Source organism: Cebus imitator, unplaced genomic scaffold, assembly GCF_001604975.1.
Source record: "Cebus imitator isolate Cc_AM_T3 unplaced genomic scaffold, Cebus_imitator-1.0 Scaffold577, whole genome shotgun sequence".
NCBI lineage: Eukaryota > Metazoa > Chordata > Mammalia > Primates > Cebidae > Cebus > Cebus imitator.
In genome coordinates this window covers 73,220-91,975 of record NW_016107892.1, presented here as the reverse complement: position 1 = coordinate 91,975, position 18,756 = coordinate 73,220, and the positions used below count along the sequence as shown (strand labels likewise).

Below are 18,756 nucleotides of genomic sequence, written 5' to 3'. Positions count from 1 at the left end.
ATACCTACTCCAGAGGACTCCTGAAGACTAATTGTGTGACTGTGCGTAAAAAGCTTACAACACTGCCTTTGCAGTTATTAAAACTACACAGGTATTATATACAATGGGCATTTTTGGGAACAAATGGGAGTTTAGAATCTGGCTGCACCTCAAGATTTTAAGATACGTATTTACTTAATGCACTGGGCATATAGAAACAAACTTTACTCTTTTTCTGACTGCTCTTTTAAACTTGCTTGGTGGGCTCTGATTTTCTCCTCCCCTGGATGAAATCCTCAGGTAGGCTCCATAGTGTTTTGGGTAATTCTTTGACGATACTATACAAAATCCAGTCCAGTCTAGTGACTGCTCTCTGAAGCACAGCCCAGTGTCCCCCTTCCCAGGTCTAGCTCTGCTCGTCTCTAACTTCAGGCCAACATCAGGCCTGGAGACGTGAATGACCAGGAGCTGGCTTTTCCCCTCATCTGGCTGCCCTTCCTCCTTCTCTGCTTCTCCATCTCCAACACAGCCTGGGGAGGTAGCAACACCAGAGACGGGCACAATGTCTCATGCGGGGGAGGCAGGGACTTGGCTCCTACTCCTTCAGGCTTTGCCAAGACACCTGGAGTTTTCATGGAAGGTGGAGCCCAGTGAGGGGGGGACTTGCACTTGCAAGACCGTAGGAGCCCAGCATAGAGCAGCCGGAGGCTGACAGTACACTACGAAGAATATAGATGATTTTAACAACTTCATCCGTGGACTTGAGCAAACAGATGCAGAAACAAAATACACACACTATTGAAACACACGTGGAACATTCATAGACACCAATCACCTATGAGGCCACACAGCAAGGCTCCACAGATGCAAAGGATCAGTATGACACAGAACGTGTACTCTGCAGATAGCAATCAAAATCAGAACTCAAAAAGAGAAGGCCAAATGAAGCTGTTCATTTGGAAATTAGAAAATATGCTTTGAAATAATTCATGGATTAAAGAAGTGGCCATAAAGGATAGTAGAAAGTATTTAGAATTGAACAGTGAAAACACTGAATAGCAACGATTGAGGAATATAAAAAATAATATTTGGAAGTGTATATGTCTTTACATGCTTTTTTAACTTTTCTTTTCTTTTCTGAGATAGGTTGGAGTGTAGTGGTGTGATCCCAGCTCATTGTGGCCTCAATTTTCTGGGCTTGGCAATCCTCCCATCTCAGCTCCCAAGTAGCTGGGACTATAGGCATGCACCACCATGCCCAGCTAACTTTAAATTTTTTTGTAGAGACAGGGTTTTGTTCTGTTGCCCAGGTTGGTCTTGAACCCCTGGGTTCAAGTGATCCACCCATCTTGGCCTCCCAAAGTGTTGGCATTACAGACCTGAGCCACTGTGACTGGCAACTTTTATAACTTTTCATAAATTGGAAAATAAAAATGATTGAAAATTAATAAGATAAGCATCACTTCAAGAAGTTAGAAAAAGAACAGAATAATAACACTAATAAAGTAGAAAGAAGGGGCCAGACATGGTGGCTTATGCCTAAAATCCCTGCATGCTGGGAGGCCAAGGTGGGCAGATCACCTGAAGTCAGGAGCCTGAGACCAGCCTGTCTGCCATGGCAAAACCCTGTCTCTACTAAAAATACAAAAAATTGCCAGGCATGGTGGTGGGCACCTGTAATCCCAGCTACTTGGGAGGCTGAAGCAGCAGAATCACTTGAATTTGGGAGGCGGAGGTTGCAATGAGCTGAGATCATGCCATTGCACTCCAGCCTGGGTGACAAGAGCAAAAGTCTGTCTCAAAAAAATAAAAGAAAGTAGAAAGAAAGATATTGTTTAAAAGTAAGAACAGAAGTTAATAAAACAGAAAACATGCAATGAAGATAATCCACAAAGGCAAAAGTTATTTCTTTGGAAAAATAATAAAAATGACAAACTTCTAGTAAGGTTGATTGAGGAAAAACAAAGAGAAGGGTGGAAATAAACAACATGTGAAATGATTGAGAGGAAATAATAGAAGTGACAGAAGAGGTGAAAAAGACAGTAAGATAAAACCATTAATTTACTTATGCCAATAAATCTGAAAATCTGATAAAATTTGTACTTTCTAAGAAAATCATGAACAACCAAATTAACTCAGAAAGCAAAAGGTAAGCTGAATAAACTTTTAAGCCCAAAACAAATTGATCCAATAATGTAGCTTGTAACCCGCTGTGTGATCCTACCAAAGAAGAAAAAGAGAAAAAGATATACAATCATATCAATAGATGCAGAAAAATCACTTGATAAAATTCAGTACCCACAAGTAAAAAATCTTTACAAAATGTTTTAAAAACCCATGTGTCTGAAAGCACTGGAGAACCATAAAGGCAGTAATGAGTTTCAGGCTAAGATCCTAGAGAGGAGAGAAATAGAGAGAAGCAGGCCCAGCGTTTGGGGTTGCTTTTCCCTTGAGGGCATTTATAGCTGACAGTGTGACTGAGAAGCTGAGCAAAGCTTTTGACAGACTCATGGGGCTGGGGTTCAAATATTAGACTCCAGGCCCGCCAAGGAAAAGAGGTCTTGGTAAATCCCCTGGGGCATTTGGGTTAAGACTCTGAAAGGCTCCATATTAGGAATAAGGTTCAATCTGTCCTTTGCAGGGACATGGATGGAGCTGGAAGCCATTAGGAACAGAAAACCAAATAATGTGCGTTCTCCCTTATCAGTGGAGCTGAATGATGAGGACACATGGACACATGGGTTGGGGGACAACACACACTGGGGTCTGTTGGGGGTTGAAGGGCGGGAGGAGGGAGAGCATTAGGAAGAATAGTTAATGGATGCTGGGCTTAACACCTAGGTGATGCGATGATCTATTCAGCAAACCACAGTGGCACACGTTTACCTATGTACCAAACCTGCAAACCCTTCACGTGTACCCCTGTACTTAAAATAAAAGTGGAAAAAAGAAAAAGAAAAAAAAAAGGCCAATCACTGAAGCTCAGTTTAAAATGATCTCATCCTGATTGAATCAAGATTTCCAGTGCTCTTAGCCTAGCTGACTGCCAGCATCAAACAGTGGTTCTCTCTGGAGGGAGACAGCATTTTTCAGAGCCTCAAAAAGTTTTTTTCCATTCCATATCTGGCCCTTGATAAAAACCTGGGTTGGGCATGGTGGCTCATGCCTGTAATTCCAGCACTTTGGGAGGCTGAGATGGGAGGATTGCTTGAGACCAGCAGTTCTAGACCAGCCTGGGCAAGCAAGACCTCCATCCATAAAAATAAAAATAAAAAAACTTGGCACCTAAAGAGACAAGACCATGTGACCATAAACCAAGAGCAAAAGACAGACAGGAGACCAGACTGCTGGGGAATCTATGTATGGCAGTATTAGACAAGGACTTTAAAGCATATTTAATATACTGAGGGAATTAAAACCCTATTGAGAATTGAGAATTTTGAAGAGAACTAGAAGCAATAAGAAAAGAATTAATGGATTCTTAATGCAATAACAAAATGAAAAACTGAAACGAAGTCCGAGTAGCACATTAGACACTACTGAAAAATAGACAGTGAACTAGGTAATACATCAGAAGAAAATATTTCATATAAAGAGAGGACAAAAGTATGTAGAACACAGAATAAGCACAACAGACATGTATTACTATGAAAAGTTTGCAAAAAGGCCTAGCACATGTATGACTGGAATCCCAGAGGGAGACGAGACAAAGGATGAGAAGAAATTTGGAAAAATTACTGGCTAATGGTTCCCAATCCACATATGCAAGAATCACTACAAACCCCAAGCAGGATAAAATACAAAGAAAAACCACACCTAGGTGAATCACAGCAATTTACCAAATGAAGACACAACATCTTAAAGGCGTTGAGACCTTAAAGGCAAACAGAAACATCCTAACGGCAGTCAGAAACAGAATGAGGTAGGAGGCAGGGCTCAGATGGTGGACCAGATTGAGGACTTGCTAAAATAGGGCAGGGGTGGAAGCAGCTTTCCAACTAGACACACCCACCAGTGTGCCATGTCAATATCTCATTGCCATGGCAACACCCAGACGTTACCACCCCTTTCCATGGCAATAACTCAATGACTCAAAAGACCTCTTCCCTAAAATTTCTCATGAACTGCCCCTTCATCTGCATGCAATTAAAAGGGTATAAATAGGACTGTAAACTGTCCTGAGCTGCTACTCTCTGTCTTCGGGGTAGCCCTGCTCTGCAGGAGCAGTCACAGAGCTGCCACACTGCCTCAGTAATGTTGTTTTCTTCCACCTCCAGCTTGCCCTTGAATACTTTCCTGGGCAAAGTCAAGAACCCGCTGGGCTAAGCCCCACCGTGGGGCTCACCTTCCCTACATCAAGAATAACATGGAAGGAGCAGAATAATGCTGACAGCCCAGCCGACATCTCAACAGTCACAAGGAAGACAAAGATAGAAAAATAATGTCATCCAAGTGCTGAAGAAAAATGGCTGGTAACCTAGAGCCCTGCCTAGAAAAAAACACTCTTTAAAAATCAAGGTGAAGTAAAGACATTTCAGACAACCAAAACTTGAGCAATTTGTTGCCAAAGAAACTACACCTAAAAAACAACCAAACACCAAAGAATGTCCTTTAGGTAAAAGAAAATGGATACAAAAGATGTAGAAAGGAGTTAAAAGAGTGACTAGGAGGGTACTGAGAAATGTATATTGAGAAATATCAATAAATGGGCATTTAGGTAAAAATAAATGCATTTTGATTGTTTTAATCAGTAACAGTAATGTCTGTGCATTACAAAATATATAGTGAGGATTCAAATACATAACAACATTAGTATATTATTTAGAAAAGGGCACTTTGGGAGGCTTAGGCAGGTGGACCGCTTGAGCCCAGGAGTTTGAGAACAGCTTGGGCAACATGGTGAAACCACATTTCTAAAAAAAATTTAGCCAGGCGTGGTAGTGCACCCCTGCAGTCCCTGCTACTCAGGAGGCTGAGGTGGGAGGACTACCTGAGCTGGGGAGAGATCAAGGCTGCAGTGAGTGGTGACCACGCCAAGCACTCTAGCCTGGGTGATGAAGTGAGACCCTGCCTCAGGAAAGGAAAAAAAAAAAAAAAAAAAAAGAAGGTAAATGTGGACTCCTGCATCTTCAAATGGAAATACCTCAAGGTGGTGGTTGAGGAAAATAACACTCTTTCTAGTCTATTAACACACTATTTAGCCAAGTGATTAGATGGATCAAACTTCCACTAGGCTTTGTTCAATCTTTAATAAATAACATCCAATACAAAACAAACCATTGATCCAAAATATAAACATAAAAGTAAACTTTGTGTTTAAGGAATAACACTTGGGAGAAAATTTCCTTTTATAGATTTGGAGTAAGAAATGATGGCTGGCAAGGGCTTATTTAAAGGAGGAAGGCAAGCTGAGAGGGACAGACTTGGGTGTAAGATTGGCTGGAGGGTAGAGAGGAGGATTTTGGACAGAGAAATAAGGAAGCAAAGGAAAGTTCAGAGGAGAAACAAGGACGATGGCCAAATGCAAGGCTTTCGTCTTTTACAGTGAGAAACCATCATTCATTTGTTTAAAACAAGATTAGATTGGCTGGGCATGATGGCTCACGCCTGTAATCCCAGCACTTTGGTAGGCTGAGGCAGGTGGATTACCTGAGGTCAGGAGTTCGAAAGCAGCCTGACCAACATGGTGAAACCCCGTCTCTACTAAAAAATACAAAAATTAGCTGGGCATGGCGGCAGACACCTGTAATCCCAGCTACTTGGGAGGCTGGGGCAGGAGAATCACTTGAACCTGGGAAGTAGAGGTTGCAGTGAGCAGAGATTATGCCACTGCAGTCCAGCCTGGGCAACAAGAGCGAAACTCTGTCTAAACAAAACAACACATACACACACACACACATGCACACACACACACACACACCCCAAAAAAACCAGAATCACATTTAGTTAAAGTGCACTTTTTTGGTTAGATTTTTGAAACGAAAATTTTAAGAGATAACAAACTTTCCAATAGGACAGAGAAGACTGGAGCAGGAAGGGAAATTAGAGATCATCTAGGGATGAGATAAGGCAACTTTGGCCCAGAGAGTATATGACAAACTCATAGCTGCACAGATTAGTTTTTGAGTTTCCAGACTGACAGGTGTATTGTACTCACTTCCTGTCCTGTCTCCCATTATAGCTGGTTCTGTGATTATTTTGTCCAACATCCCTTTATTTTTCCCATCCTTTATTCTTGCTCTGTGCCAACACCTCTTATTCCAGGATTAAGTAGACGATTCAGAACTGACCAGTCACCGAATGGCATCCTCCTGGCCAAGGTGACTGGTTCAGAGCAGGCACATGGCACTCTCCAGTGAGACTGAGAGCCAGCAGCACGGCCAAAATGGTGTTTTAATGAAGCACTCCTTTTCAGCTGGGTTTGGATCTGGGCAAATCTAAGCCAGAGCTTTCGGGGCTCTCATGTGGAGAGCATCAGTCAGAGAGCTGAACCGGCACAGGTGAGCCAAGAGATGCAGGCAAAGAACTCTGCATGGGGGCTTATAGTTCTCCTGTGTGGGAATGAACAACCAGCAGTAAAACTCCCTGAGAGCTCTAGAGACTAAACAAATTAGGCAGTTTGCAAAGGGGGTGTTGAAACTTGGAGTAAGAGAGTTGTATAAAGTGAGTCCTCTTTCCCCTTTTTTGTGGCTTTACACTGGAGATAGCCATGGCAGTGGTAGTAGCTGATGGCCACACTACAATAGAAAAACCCACCAACCTGGCCAGGCGTGGTGGCTCACACCTCTAATCCCAGCACTTTGAGAGGCTGAGGTGGGAGGATCACCTGAGGTCAGCCTGGCCAACATGGTGAAACCCTGTCACTACTAAAAATACAACAATTAGCCGGACGTGTTGTCACGTGTCTGTAGTCCTAGCTACTCAGGAGGCTGAGGTAAGAGGTGGCTTGAACCTGGGAGGCGGAGGTTGCAGTGAGCCAAGATTGCACCACTGCACTCTAGCCTAGGCGACTGAGCAAGACTCCGTCTTGGAAACAAACAAACAAACAATCAAATAAACAAACCAACCAATCAACCCCACCAACCTTCATTCTAGAGGAGCCAGAGAAAGAAGTTCTGGAACACTCAGAGCCTCCAGAGAGTGAAGGGGAGACCCCAGGAAGAAGAGAGAGTCAGAGAAGAGGAACCCTGAATTTCCTGTGTAAGCAGCCTAGAACTCTGGCTGGCTGACGCTTGAACTATGCCTGTGTGGGACAAACTGAAAGCAATTTGTAATTAAGGTTTAAAGAATGGAAGTGACATCTTAGTCACTGACCACTGCAGATGTGAAAGACCAAAACATGATCCAACCAAGCTTAACTGTCTGTTAAACCTAAAATACCAACATTCTTTGGAGAACTGTAATACGATACAGAGTCTACAACATAAAATTCCAGGATTTGATACAAAATTAAAAAATTCCAGGATTTGATACAAAAATTCCAGGATTTGATACAAAATTACTTGACATATGAAGAGTCAGGAAATTGTGACATTCTCAAAGTTTCAGTCAACCTATGACAACCCTGAGATGACTCAGCTGGAGGACTTGTCAGACAAGAATTGTATGCAGTTATTCTAACTATGATCAATAAGGCAGAGGAATTCTAAGCAGATAAATTGAAAATTTTAAAAAGAACCAAGTGGAAATTTTAGAACTGAAGAATACAGTATCTGAAATAAGAATTCAGGATGGAACAAGCCATGAATTTTCATATATGTGAGCAAATAAATGTTATATTTTAAAAGTTTTTTGAGTAGGGTTTTCTGTGTCTCTTTCTTCTGCTGCTTTTTTTTTTTTTATTTTTTTTATTTAAGACAGGGCCTTGCTGTGTTGTTTTCCAGGCTGGATTCAAACTCCTGAGCTGATGCAATTCTCCTTCCTCAGCCTCCTGAGTAGATGGGACTACAGGTGCATACCATCTCAGATAGCCTGAATTGAGTCTTCTGTTGCTTGCAGTTTAAAGATTCCTGATGATATAGCCACTGGAGACTGCTTTTGCTAACATTAATGTTGGCTGCTAGGCAACTGCTTAGAGCCTTTCTACTCAGAGTGTGACCCAAGAGCCAGCAGCATGAATGTGACCTGGGAGCTTGTTATAAATAGAGTCTCAAGCCCCAGCCCAGACCTGCTGAATTGGAACCTCTCTGCATATTAGCAGGATCCCTGGGTGATTTGTGTACATATTAAGATTTGAAAAATTGATATAGAGAAAATCAGAATCACCAGTAGATTTCATTTTATAGGATAAACAGTTAGGCTACTAGATGAAAGGAAACCTTCTGATTAGAAAGGTAAAAAGAGGCTGGGTGTGGTGGCTCATGCCTATAATCCCAGCACTTTGGGAGGCCAAGATGAGTGGATCACTTGAGGTCAGGAGTTCAAGACCAGCCTGGCCAACATGGTGAAACCCCGTCTCTACTAAAAATACAAAAATTAGCCAGGTATGGTGGCGGGTGCCTATAATCCCAGCTACTTCAGAGGCTGAGACAGGAGAATTGCTTCAACCCAGGAGGCAGAGGTTGCAGTGAGCAGAGATTGTGCCACTGCACTTTAGCCTCAGCAACAGAGCGAGACTTGTTTCAAAAAAAAAAAAAAGAAAGGCAAAAACAATCCACGAAAGAAATAAAAATGATTGGCCAGGCGCAGTGGCTCACACCTATAATCCCAGCACTTTGGGAGGCTGAGGTGGGCAGATCACTTGAGGCCAGGAGTTCAAGACCAGCCTGGTCAACATGGCGAAACCCTGTCTCTTCTAAAAATACAAAAATTAGTTGGCACATCGTGGCGGGCACCTGTAATCCCAGTGATTTGGGAGGCTGAGGCAGGGGAATCACTGAAACCCAGGAAGCAGAGGTTGCAGTGAGCCAAAATCAAGCCACTGCACTCCAGCCTGGGAGACAGAGCAAGACTCTGTCTCGAAAAATAAAGAAAAAAATAAATAAAAATGTATCCACAAACAAAACAAATATTTTTGAGCACCTTTCTGCCAGGTGGGAAATTCATGAGTGATCAAAACAAAGAAACCATCATTTTAGAGATGAGGCAGCAGAAATGCAAATTCAAACAATAAAAATATTCAATTGTTTACCCATCTAATCTAATCAGCAAGGATTAAAAGGAATGCTAAAGCCTATAGCCTGTGAGGTCAGGGGTAAAATACACAACTTTCAACCCAGGGATGACATGTTTAGAAATATATCCTAATGAAACAAACATGGATGCGTGCAAAGATTCAGCTCTAAGTGAGACACTTTTCGTGTCTCCACTATGATTTCTTTCCATGGATATTAAACTAATTTGTCAATAAGTGAGAAAAGCAGAAAAATACACCTTATGTTTCTGTGAACTGTGCCCTCGTTCCCATCCTGTTTCCAGAACTAGAAGACCAAGGGGTGTGATGATAGAATTACCTCCTATCTACACAGTACCACAGCAAAGACAGGCGAGACAGCTGGGGATAGGGGGAGAAAGGAGAGCCCTAGTCTGGGACAGGCTTGAGAACGATTTAGGAGGGGGACTCCCTCACCAGGGCTCCTGCTTGGTCACGGGTGAAGGTGAAGAAATGGCAGTCAGGGCGACTCTGGGATTTGGGCCTGGGAGCTGAAAGAAGGGCTGGGGAGGAATATATGGCCAGGAAGAGGTCTGGGAAAAAAGCAGCATAGATGATGAGCTTGGCGTGGGCCGTGTTGAGTTACCACCAGTGTCTGAGGGACAACCTGAATTAGTGTCAGAAGCCATGGATGGACTAAGGGCTTGGGAGGCGGTGCAAGGCCCAGGGAAAGGAGTGCCTGCTTTGGAGTTGGACAAATTGGGCCTGCCTCCACCGCCTTCTGGCCGTGGGACCTTGGGTATATCCCTTAACTGTGCACTTCCTCATCTCTAAAATGATGGTGATGCCCATGTCTCCCTCTGCGGGTGTTGTGGAGATTGGAGGTAGACGGGATCTATTCATAGTTCCCGGCAGGGAGTGTCACAGGCAGGAATTCGGTACACAGTAGCTGTTAATTGTTAAAACATTGGTTTAGCTCTTTTTCATGTGGCACCTGCCTTTCTATGTACCCTCTTTGGGGCCGTCCCTCTGGCTGGAATGTCCTTCACTTTGCAGCGGAATTTGCAAGCTTTTCCTAACTCCCCTCTTCTTCCTCTGACCTGTTATGAATATCCAGGGAGCAATGACGTCACGCATGGGATGGGGGTCAGCCTTAGACTAAGAAGGAAGAGACAAAGGCTGAGGCTGGAAACCTGCAGAGTGACTAAGAATGGATGGGGGCAGGTCCAGAAAGGAGCCAGAGAGAAGGAGGAAAGCCAGAAAGGTCAGGCCAGGACGCTAAGAAAGAAGAGAGATAAAGGAAATGTGGTACATATACACCATGGAATACTATACAGCCATAAAAAAGGATGAGTTCATGTCCTTTGTAGGGACATGGATAAAGCTGGAAACCATCATTCTCAGCAAACTCACACAAGAACAGAAAACCAAACACCACATGTTCTCACTCATAAGTGGGAATTGAACAATGAGAACACGTGAACACAGGGAGGGGAACATCACACACTGGGGCCTGTCAGGGGGTCAGGGGCTAAGGGAGGGATCACAGCAGGTGGGGGGATAGGGGAGGGATAGCATTAGGAGAAATACCTAATGTAGATGACGGGGTGATAGATACAGCAAACCACCATGGCACGTGTATACCTATGTAACAAACCTGCACGTTCTGCACACGTACCCCAGAATTTAAGTATAATTTTAAAAAAGGAAGAAAGAAGAGAGATCCAAGGAGGGTATGGTCAACAGTGTGAAGCTCATGGAGGAGGATGTCAATCAAGTCAAGGCCTGATCCATGCCCATTACATCTGGAAATGGACAGGCTGGAGCCTTGGATTTGAGGTAGTGGTAGAGACAGGAGTCAGGATAGGAAAGGGGCAGACAGGAAGGAGGGGTGATGAGGCAAAGCCAGGAAGCAGGGACAAGCATGAAAGAAAGGAGAGGAATGGGGTTGCTGGAGGACACCAGGGTTGAAGAAGAATTTTTTTTTCTTTTTAAAAATGGGCAATTCTTGAGCACATCTTAAAAGCCTGTGAGAAGAGAGACTGAAGCCAGAGCAGAGAGGAAAACAGGTGTGCTGACTGTCCAAGACATAGAGCAATCCTTTTGACGGGGAAGCAGGAAAGTCTTCAGTCCTTCCCTTTCACCTTGGCACTCCCCCTGGAATTTTCTTTCACTTCCTAAGAGCGCGTCTAATCTCAGCAGTTTTTCTTGAACTTGAGTGTTTTCAGACCAAGCAACTGCATTAGTCCAAGAGTCTCAAGAAGTCCCCCCAGGGAACATGATTGATTGTGTTTTGTGCTAAGCTCAAATGATACACAAGCCTGTCTCCAAATGGATGACTGTGATAAAGTCCTTATCACCTCCATCCAAGGTCAACAAAGCACCTGCAAAAGTACCTGGCCTGAATCCGGTAGTGGGTCTGGGGTTGGGGGATGGGGTGGGTGCTCAGGCGGCAGCAACTTGAACTGAGAGTAAAATAGGAAAATCCACATGCTCCTACTTAAAAGTTCCAACAGCAGATGGAGACACCCACGATGGAGTCAGTGGGTATAATGTGAGGTTAACTGTGCGGCAAATAGTCTCTCTTTTAATGATGAATGAAATGTTGTCTTTCAGAAGTGAGCTTGGGAAGGTGACTTCTGCAGAGATTATCCTGAACTTATGTCACATAAGAAATTAACTTGTTTAATGGCAAAAAGAATGGCTGAAACACACAGGTACTCAAATTCTCCCTCCTGGCTTCATGTACAAAATCACCTAGGAGAGGTAGGGATTGGTCCTGGTAGTTCTCTCCTAGGGACCCCCTTTTGTTCTCAGCCTGAGATGTCATAGATTTCCTTCAGGTCAGTATCAGGCATCCCAAATCTGTGCCTAGGTCTGTTTGCTTAGATCCTGCTCCTTCCTCAGCACTCCCTGGTCAAGACCCCTGCACACCAATTTCTCTGCCCTCATGTCTGCCCCGCCACTGTCACTGTCTTTCACTCACCTACTTAGACCAGTCTGCACCCTGTCTGGAGCCCAGTTACAGTTTCACCCTCAGGACTCATGGCTGCCCACACCAGCTGGTCATGACCCTCAGCCAGGATCACCACTGTGGGGGCTCCTTTAGCCACTCTGCCCTTCTAGTGCCACAGGGGGCAGAGAGGTCACTGTTATGCCTGGCAGGCTGATAAACTGCTGGCCCTTGCCTGCGTGGATAAGCTCATGCCGACGCATCTTACTTGACAGTTGCCAAGGGTATGCTCCTGACTGGACACACAGGCTCATTGGCTTTGTGGCTTCCTGGGAACACATCTTTAATATTAGCCCATCCCGGGCCCTGCAGGGGGCGGTGGAAGCAGCAAGGTCTGTGGCCAGACCCAAGTGGGTGAGGTCCTGAAACTGTCTTCATGTCTCTGAACCTCACAGGGTGACACAGTTATGTTTGGCACAGCCACAGCACTTCACATACCCTGAGCGTTCAATAAACGGTCCCTTTCCTCTTGCCTTCTGCCCCACCACAAAATCCCAACATGATCAGGCTAATTTCCTGGAAGGGGAATGCACCAGGCTGCCCTCCACTTCTGTCTCCGGGCGAGGAGCGAGTGAGGGGTGTTACCTGCTTGTTCGCGGCTTGAGATTTCTTCAGGGATGGCTCCTCCTTCGCGGCTCCCTGCTTTCCCTTTTTGACCCTCCGTTTCAGCTCATCCTCTTCCTTTTGTCGCTCCAGCTCCTGCTGCAGCTTCTTTTCTTGCATCTCCTTTGCCAGCCTCTCCTGCTCCCTTCAAACAAGGCAGAGAAAAAAGAGTTCAGGCGCCCCCATGACCCACCCCTCCACTGCCAGGGATTTCCACGTGGAGGGACGATGGGCAGAACTTTCTTGGGCATAAAAAGAAAAAACAAAGTAAGCTGGATAAATAGAAGGAAAGGAGAAAGGAAGAGAAGGAAAGAAAAAAAAATGACTCCCATCTATGTTTGAATGGTCATTCAGCAAGACTCTGATTCATTGAAACTCAACTAGGAGGAATTATCCATTAATATATATTTCGAGTCTGAAAATCAGCATGATATTAGCACTTAAAAAAAGCAACTTTCAAAGATTGTTCTGGTATTAGTGCAGATGAGGCCCAGCCTCCCACAGATGAACATGTTTGCTATTCAGACAATAACAAATGGTGTAAGAAATGGTAGATTTTTTTTTTTTTTTTTGAGACAGAGTCTTGCTCTGTCACTCAGGCTGGAATGCAGTGATGCAATTAGCTCACTGCAACCTCTGTCTCCCGGGTTCAAGTGATTCTCCTGCCTAGGCCTCCTGAGTAGCTGGGATGACAGGTCCCACATGAGATAATGCCTGAAAGCAACAGCCATGGTGAAAAAGAAGCAATTACTCTAAAATCTCAAAGCAACATGTCTGGCTAATTTTTGTATTTTTAGTAGAGATGGGTTTCACTCTGTTGGCCAGGCTGGTCTTGAACTTCCGACCTCAGGTTGATCTGCCCCCACCTTGGCCCCCCAAAGTGCTGGGATTATAGGCTTGAGCCACCGTGCCTAGCCTGAAATGGTATTTTCAAAGCAGTCTCTATGGTGGCTAGCTTAGAGCCAGGGTGCTCAGCCTGAAAGCCGTGTTCCTCTCCTCCATCCTCTCTTTCCCTTTCTGCTGTCAATCAGCCGCTCCTGCCCCTGCTGCTGACAGCACAGAGTGCACCAAAGCCAAGTACCAGGTACAAACAAGTGAGGGAATGACACTTCTGAAAATAGTGCACCCAGTTATTTTCATCCAGGAATCCCTGTTTCCGGTTGCCATGGCTCTCTGCCCACTGAAGCCAATTCATCTACTTCATTGTGTGTGTGTGCCTGTGTGTGTGTGTGCATGCGCGCATATGGTGTGACACAAACAAGTTGTTGCTGCTCTTTGAGAAACAAATTTGCATTTTCCACGTCTACCATGACATGAATGCCTGAAAGCAACAGCCCTGGTGAAAAAGAGTTCCCTCTAAAATCTCAAAGCAGGGTTTTTGGTAACTCTGGAAGACTGGGCATTTCTACAGTGGACCATGCTGCAGAAAGATTAGTGCACACCGAGCTGGGCACAGTGGCTCACGCCTGTAATCTCAGCACACTGGGAGGCTGAGGCAGATGGACCATTTTAGCCTAGGAGTTCGAGATCACCCTGGCCAACATGACAAAAACCTGTCTCTACTAAAAATACAAAAAAGAATTAGCTGGGCATGGTGGTACATGCCTGTAATCCTGGCTACTTGGGAGACGGAGGCAGAAGAATTGCTTGAACCCAGGAGGTGGAGGTTGCAGTAAGCTGAGATCACGACACTCAAGGCACAGTGGAGGCACTCCAGCCTGGGTGACAAAGTGAAAGTCCGTCTCAAAAAAAAAAAAAAAAAAGATTAGGGCATACTGTGGGGCCATGGAGGGCACAAGCTCTTTCAGGTGAGTGGGAGAAGTGTGGAGCTGCAGCAGAGGAGAGAAGGGGTAAATTGCAGGTGAGTATCTAGGCTCTCTCCCTGCAGCTCCTGAAATCCCAGGGACGAGGTAGCCAATAGAACCACTGCCTCCCACCCCATCCCTACAATCTTTGAAGATCTGAGGGCAGAAAGGACACATGTCCCACTGCCCCTAAACCTCTGAGATTGCCCGAGGTGGCAGTCCTAAGTATCCTGGGCACTAGGAGGCATGGGGGATAGAGTTGTTTCTGCATGGTTCCCAGTGAGGGGCACAGAAAGTGGCTGAGGGTGAGCCCGCCCAGGGGACTGCTCAGGCTGAGGATTCCATGACTGCTAGACCTCAGGGGATGGGAGGCAACACCCAAAGCCAAGAAGGGGACCCAGGCAGAAGGAGGAAGGGCTGAGATCTGGGGAGCAGTCGCTATGCCCAGGTCAAGAAAGTGGACCCTGGATCACCAGCTGTGGATACCGAAGCACCGAGGCAGTGAGCACAGAGACTGATAAGCCACACCTGGGGGCGCTGGTCAGGGGGGCCAGCAGGGGCCCCAGGGCAGCACAGGGGCCAGAGGTCCCTCCTCCAGGACCACCCATGACATTACAGCCTGGTCCCAAATGCCCTTCAGTGAGAAGGAAGGGAAGTGGGAGAAACCCTGAATGGTACAGCTGCCAGCACCCTGGAGTCTTCCCGCTCCTTGCAGGTCATCTTCCAGGGCCTTTTGCAGCTGCTGCTGCCCTCCTGGAAGACAGCCCAGGCTCACACCCCAGTCCTGGTCACTCTGCGGGGACGGTCCCAGGGAACGGCTTCTGCTGTGGCCAGCCCTTGGCCCTGACCTCTTCTTCCGCTCCCGGAGCGCCTGCTGAATCCCCCGATCGAATGTCATTTTCTCCTCCTCGGTCAGGGCATCATATTCGTCCTCATCCATGTTTTGGAGACGCTCCTTCTCTTTCTCAAGAGCTTCCTTGTGCTTGCGCTCTGTGAGGGGAGCACAGATGGGAAGGTGAAAAGTCCTTCCCAGACTCGCTGGCAGCCTAACCAGGTGGAGGAGGGTCTCAGTGTGGGGCAGCTGCTGTGGTGCTTGGTCTGCCTCATCCCTATGCTGGGGGGTCCCTTCTTCCACACACTTCCATATGTGGGCTCTGTCTGCAGGTGGCTGAACAGTGGCCCCCAAAGATGGCCATATCCCAATCCTCAGAATTGTCTTCCATAGCAGAGGGATTTTGCATATTTGATTACATTAAGGATCTGGAGGTGGGTAGATTTATTGGATTCTTTGGGGGTCCAATCTAATTATAAAGTTCCTTTCGAGGGAGGCAGGAGAAGCAGTCAGAGAAGGTGATGATGTGACAGTGGGAGCAGGGGTTACAGGGCTGCAAGGAAGGGGCCAGGAGCCAAGGAATGCAGGAGGCCTCTAGAAGCCGGAAAAGACAAGAGAAAGAGGCTACCCAACAGCCTAAAAAGGAACGTGGCCCTGCTGAGAAAAATCCAAAGCAATGACCAGGCATCCCTCAGCAGTCATCCAGCCTCCAGCTGCCTAGTTTTCCGGAAAGTTCATTTCTTCATAATGATTCATTTGAAAATAATGACCACTTTTCATTCTCCCTATTAACTTTGGAATGAAATTTCTGCTGTTAAAATTGTGGACTCTTCACCCCTAAATCACCTGCATTTGAAATGTCCTAAGATAGCATACAGTCATACTATTATTACATTAAAATATCATGTTTGTTGAACACGTATGAACACACCGGGCACTGGGGAAAGCACTTTACATGATCACTTATTTAATCTCCACAACGGCCCTATGAGGGAGGCGCTATCATTCTTATCTGTGATTACCCCTTGATAAGTGACAGAGAAAGCTGTTAGGACTTCTGACCCCGGAAATGCAAGACAATAAATCTGTGTTGCGTTAAGTAACCAAGTTTGTGGTTGCTATGGTGTTAAATGTTTGTGTCCCCTCAAAGTTCCTATGCTGAAACTTAATTCCCCAAGGAGATGACATTAAGAAGTAAGGCCTTTAGGAGGTGATTAGGCCATGAGGGTAGAGTCTTCATGACTGGGATTAGTGTCCTTATAAAAGAGGCCCAAGGGAGCTTGTTTCAGGACTTAGTGAGAAGATGATTTCTGTGACCAGAAGGTGACCCTTGCCTGACACTGTTTCTGTTGGCACCTTGATCTAGGACTTGCCAGCCTCCAGAACTGTGAGAAATAAATGTCTGTTGTTGACATGCTACCCAATCTATGGAACTTTGTTATGGCAGTCTGAACAGACCAAGACAGGGGTAATTTGTCACAGCAATGATAGAAGACACATATATCACCCACTGACTTGACTCACTGTGAGCATATGCCACTAACAGGATCATGGTGACAGGGCCATTTGCAAACCAAGGGGAATCCCCCTTCCCTGCCTGGTGGTTCACACTTAGGACAAAGGCATCAGCTTCTTCCTCACACCTCCCTTCCTCACACCACTGTCATCCTTGCGAGTTTGAGCTGCGGACTCAGACACCTGCATTTGAGTTCTTTCCTTGCCATTTATCAAGGGATAATCACAGATAAGAATAACAACACAGGGCCGTTGTGGAAATTGAATATGTGATCATGTAAAGTGCTTTCCCCAGTGCCTGGCGTGTTCATAGATGTTTAATAAACATGAGATTTTAACATAATGCACGACTGCATGCCATCGTAGGACATTTGAAATGCAGATGATTTAGGGAAGAGGAGCCCACAATTTAACTGGGAAAAATATCATTCTGAAGATAAGCCGGAAAAGGAAAAGTGGTAATTATTTTCAAGTGGATCATTATGGAGAAATGACTTTCTGGAAAACTAGGCAGCCGGAGGCTGGATGACTGCTGAGGGATGCCTGGTCACCGTTCCAGATTTTTCTCGGGATGAGACTATAAGGAAGCTGACTTTGAGTTCTGTTCAAGGACTGAGACAGCCTAGTGTGTGTAAGTGTTTTCTTAATTAGAAAAGTATTATGATTTGAATAGACTGTGCTAGAAGGGAGAGGTAAGCCAGAGTGAGGAAGGGCAGTTGTGTGGCTGGAGCTGAGGCTTCTGGGAGGTGGGGCTCTGATTCCCATGGACAGCGTCACCATCCTCTGTCCTTCAACCCTGCCCTGGGTGGCCAAGATTTGCTGGGGCTGCTTCTGACTACATTGGGAACTTAAGCTAACATTACGTGTGTGTGTGTGTGTGTGTGTGTGTGTGTGTACCTATCTTTCAATTATTAATTTTTTTTCCCAGGCCACTGGTATAATGAGGGGAAAAGCAAAGGTTTTAGAATTACATGGACCCAGTTCTCCTACTAATTGGCAATGTGATTTGGCACAAGACTTTTGCTATCCCTGAGCTCTATTTTCCTTTTCTGTAAAATGGGGGCAAGATTCACAGGGTTATGAGAATTAAATGCCCCAAAGTATACAAAATGTCTGCTATGGTGCCTGGTGTGCAGCAGGCAAAGGTGTAGATGTTTTGGAAAATTTATCGGCACCTTGAGTTTTATTAGAAATGCATAGTTGGGCTTAAACAAAACCAACAAGCAAATCAGTTGCCTGAGTCAGGATGCGACCCGTAATGGCTGTAACTGCAGAAAGGATGGAGGGCGTACAGTGTGATGGGAGGGAAGCAGGAATGCACCTGCTGTCAGCAGAGCCTTCACCACACAACCTCCCAACAGGGCACTTGCATCCCAGTTCCCTTCCAGCAAAGTAGAAATACAAACTCCTGGCCACGTTACAGGGCAGAGGTGAGGCGCCAATGGAATCGCAAATGTCAAAGTTTCATTTGAGTCCAATGGGATGGAAGGAGGCCTTGCCTTCTTGCTCCTTTTTGGCTTTCTCCTGGGCCTTCATGGCTGCGTAATCCTGGGCCATGTTAAGAACGTATATATGCTCCCGGCTGCCGATGGCCTTCAGCAGGCAGAGGAGGGCGGCCGCAGCATTCCGAGCAAAGAGTGTGTCGAGGCCGTCAAACACCACCCCTCGGTAGCAGTCACTCAGCTGAAACCAGAGAGAGCACAGACCATTACCACGGCCACAACCTCACTTGTTCTGTTTTGTGCTTTGACTGGGACTGCAAAAGGTTCTGCAGACCTACTGGGCCCCAAAGCAAACATCACGCTTTTCTGCTTGCTAAATCCAAGGTGCTGTTATAAAATAAAAGAGAAGAATAAAAGTGTTTAATCAGCCATGGTCTTTTTTTTTTTTTTTTTTTTTTTTTTTTTTTTTTTTTTTT

The 18,756-nt window shown here is 45.5% G+C and overlaps 1 protein-coding gene across 1 annotated transcript in view; it reads right to left on the bottom strand.

Annotated features, from left to right (window-relative positions):
- Window positions 1–18,756, bottom strand: part of LOC108294393 (hydrocephalus-inducing protein homolog) — a 186,004-nt gene that overhangs the window by 110,212 nt on the left and 57,036 nt on the right. Inside the window, exons 20-22 of the mRNA XM_017516259.2 lie at window positions 18,338–18,521; window positions 15,340–15,481; window positions 12,669–12,831 (exon numbers count right to left, since the gene is read on the bottom strand). Of these exons, the coding sequence (XP_017371748.2) occupies window positions 12,669–12,831; window positions 15,340–15,481; window positions 18,338–18,521 (489 nt within the window). The remainder of the gene's footprint in view (window positions 1–12,668; window positions 12,832–15,339; window positions 15,482–18,337; window positions 18,522–18,756) is intronic.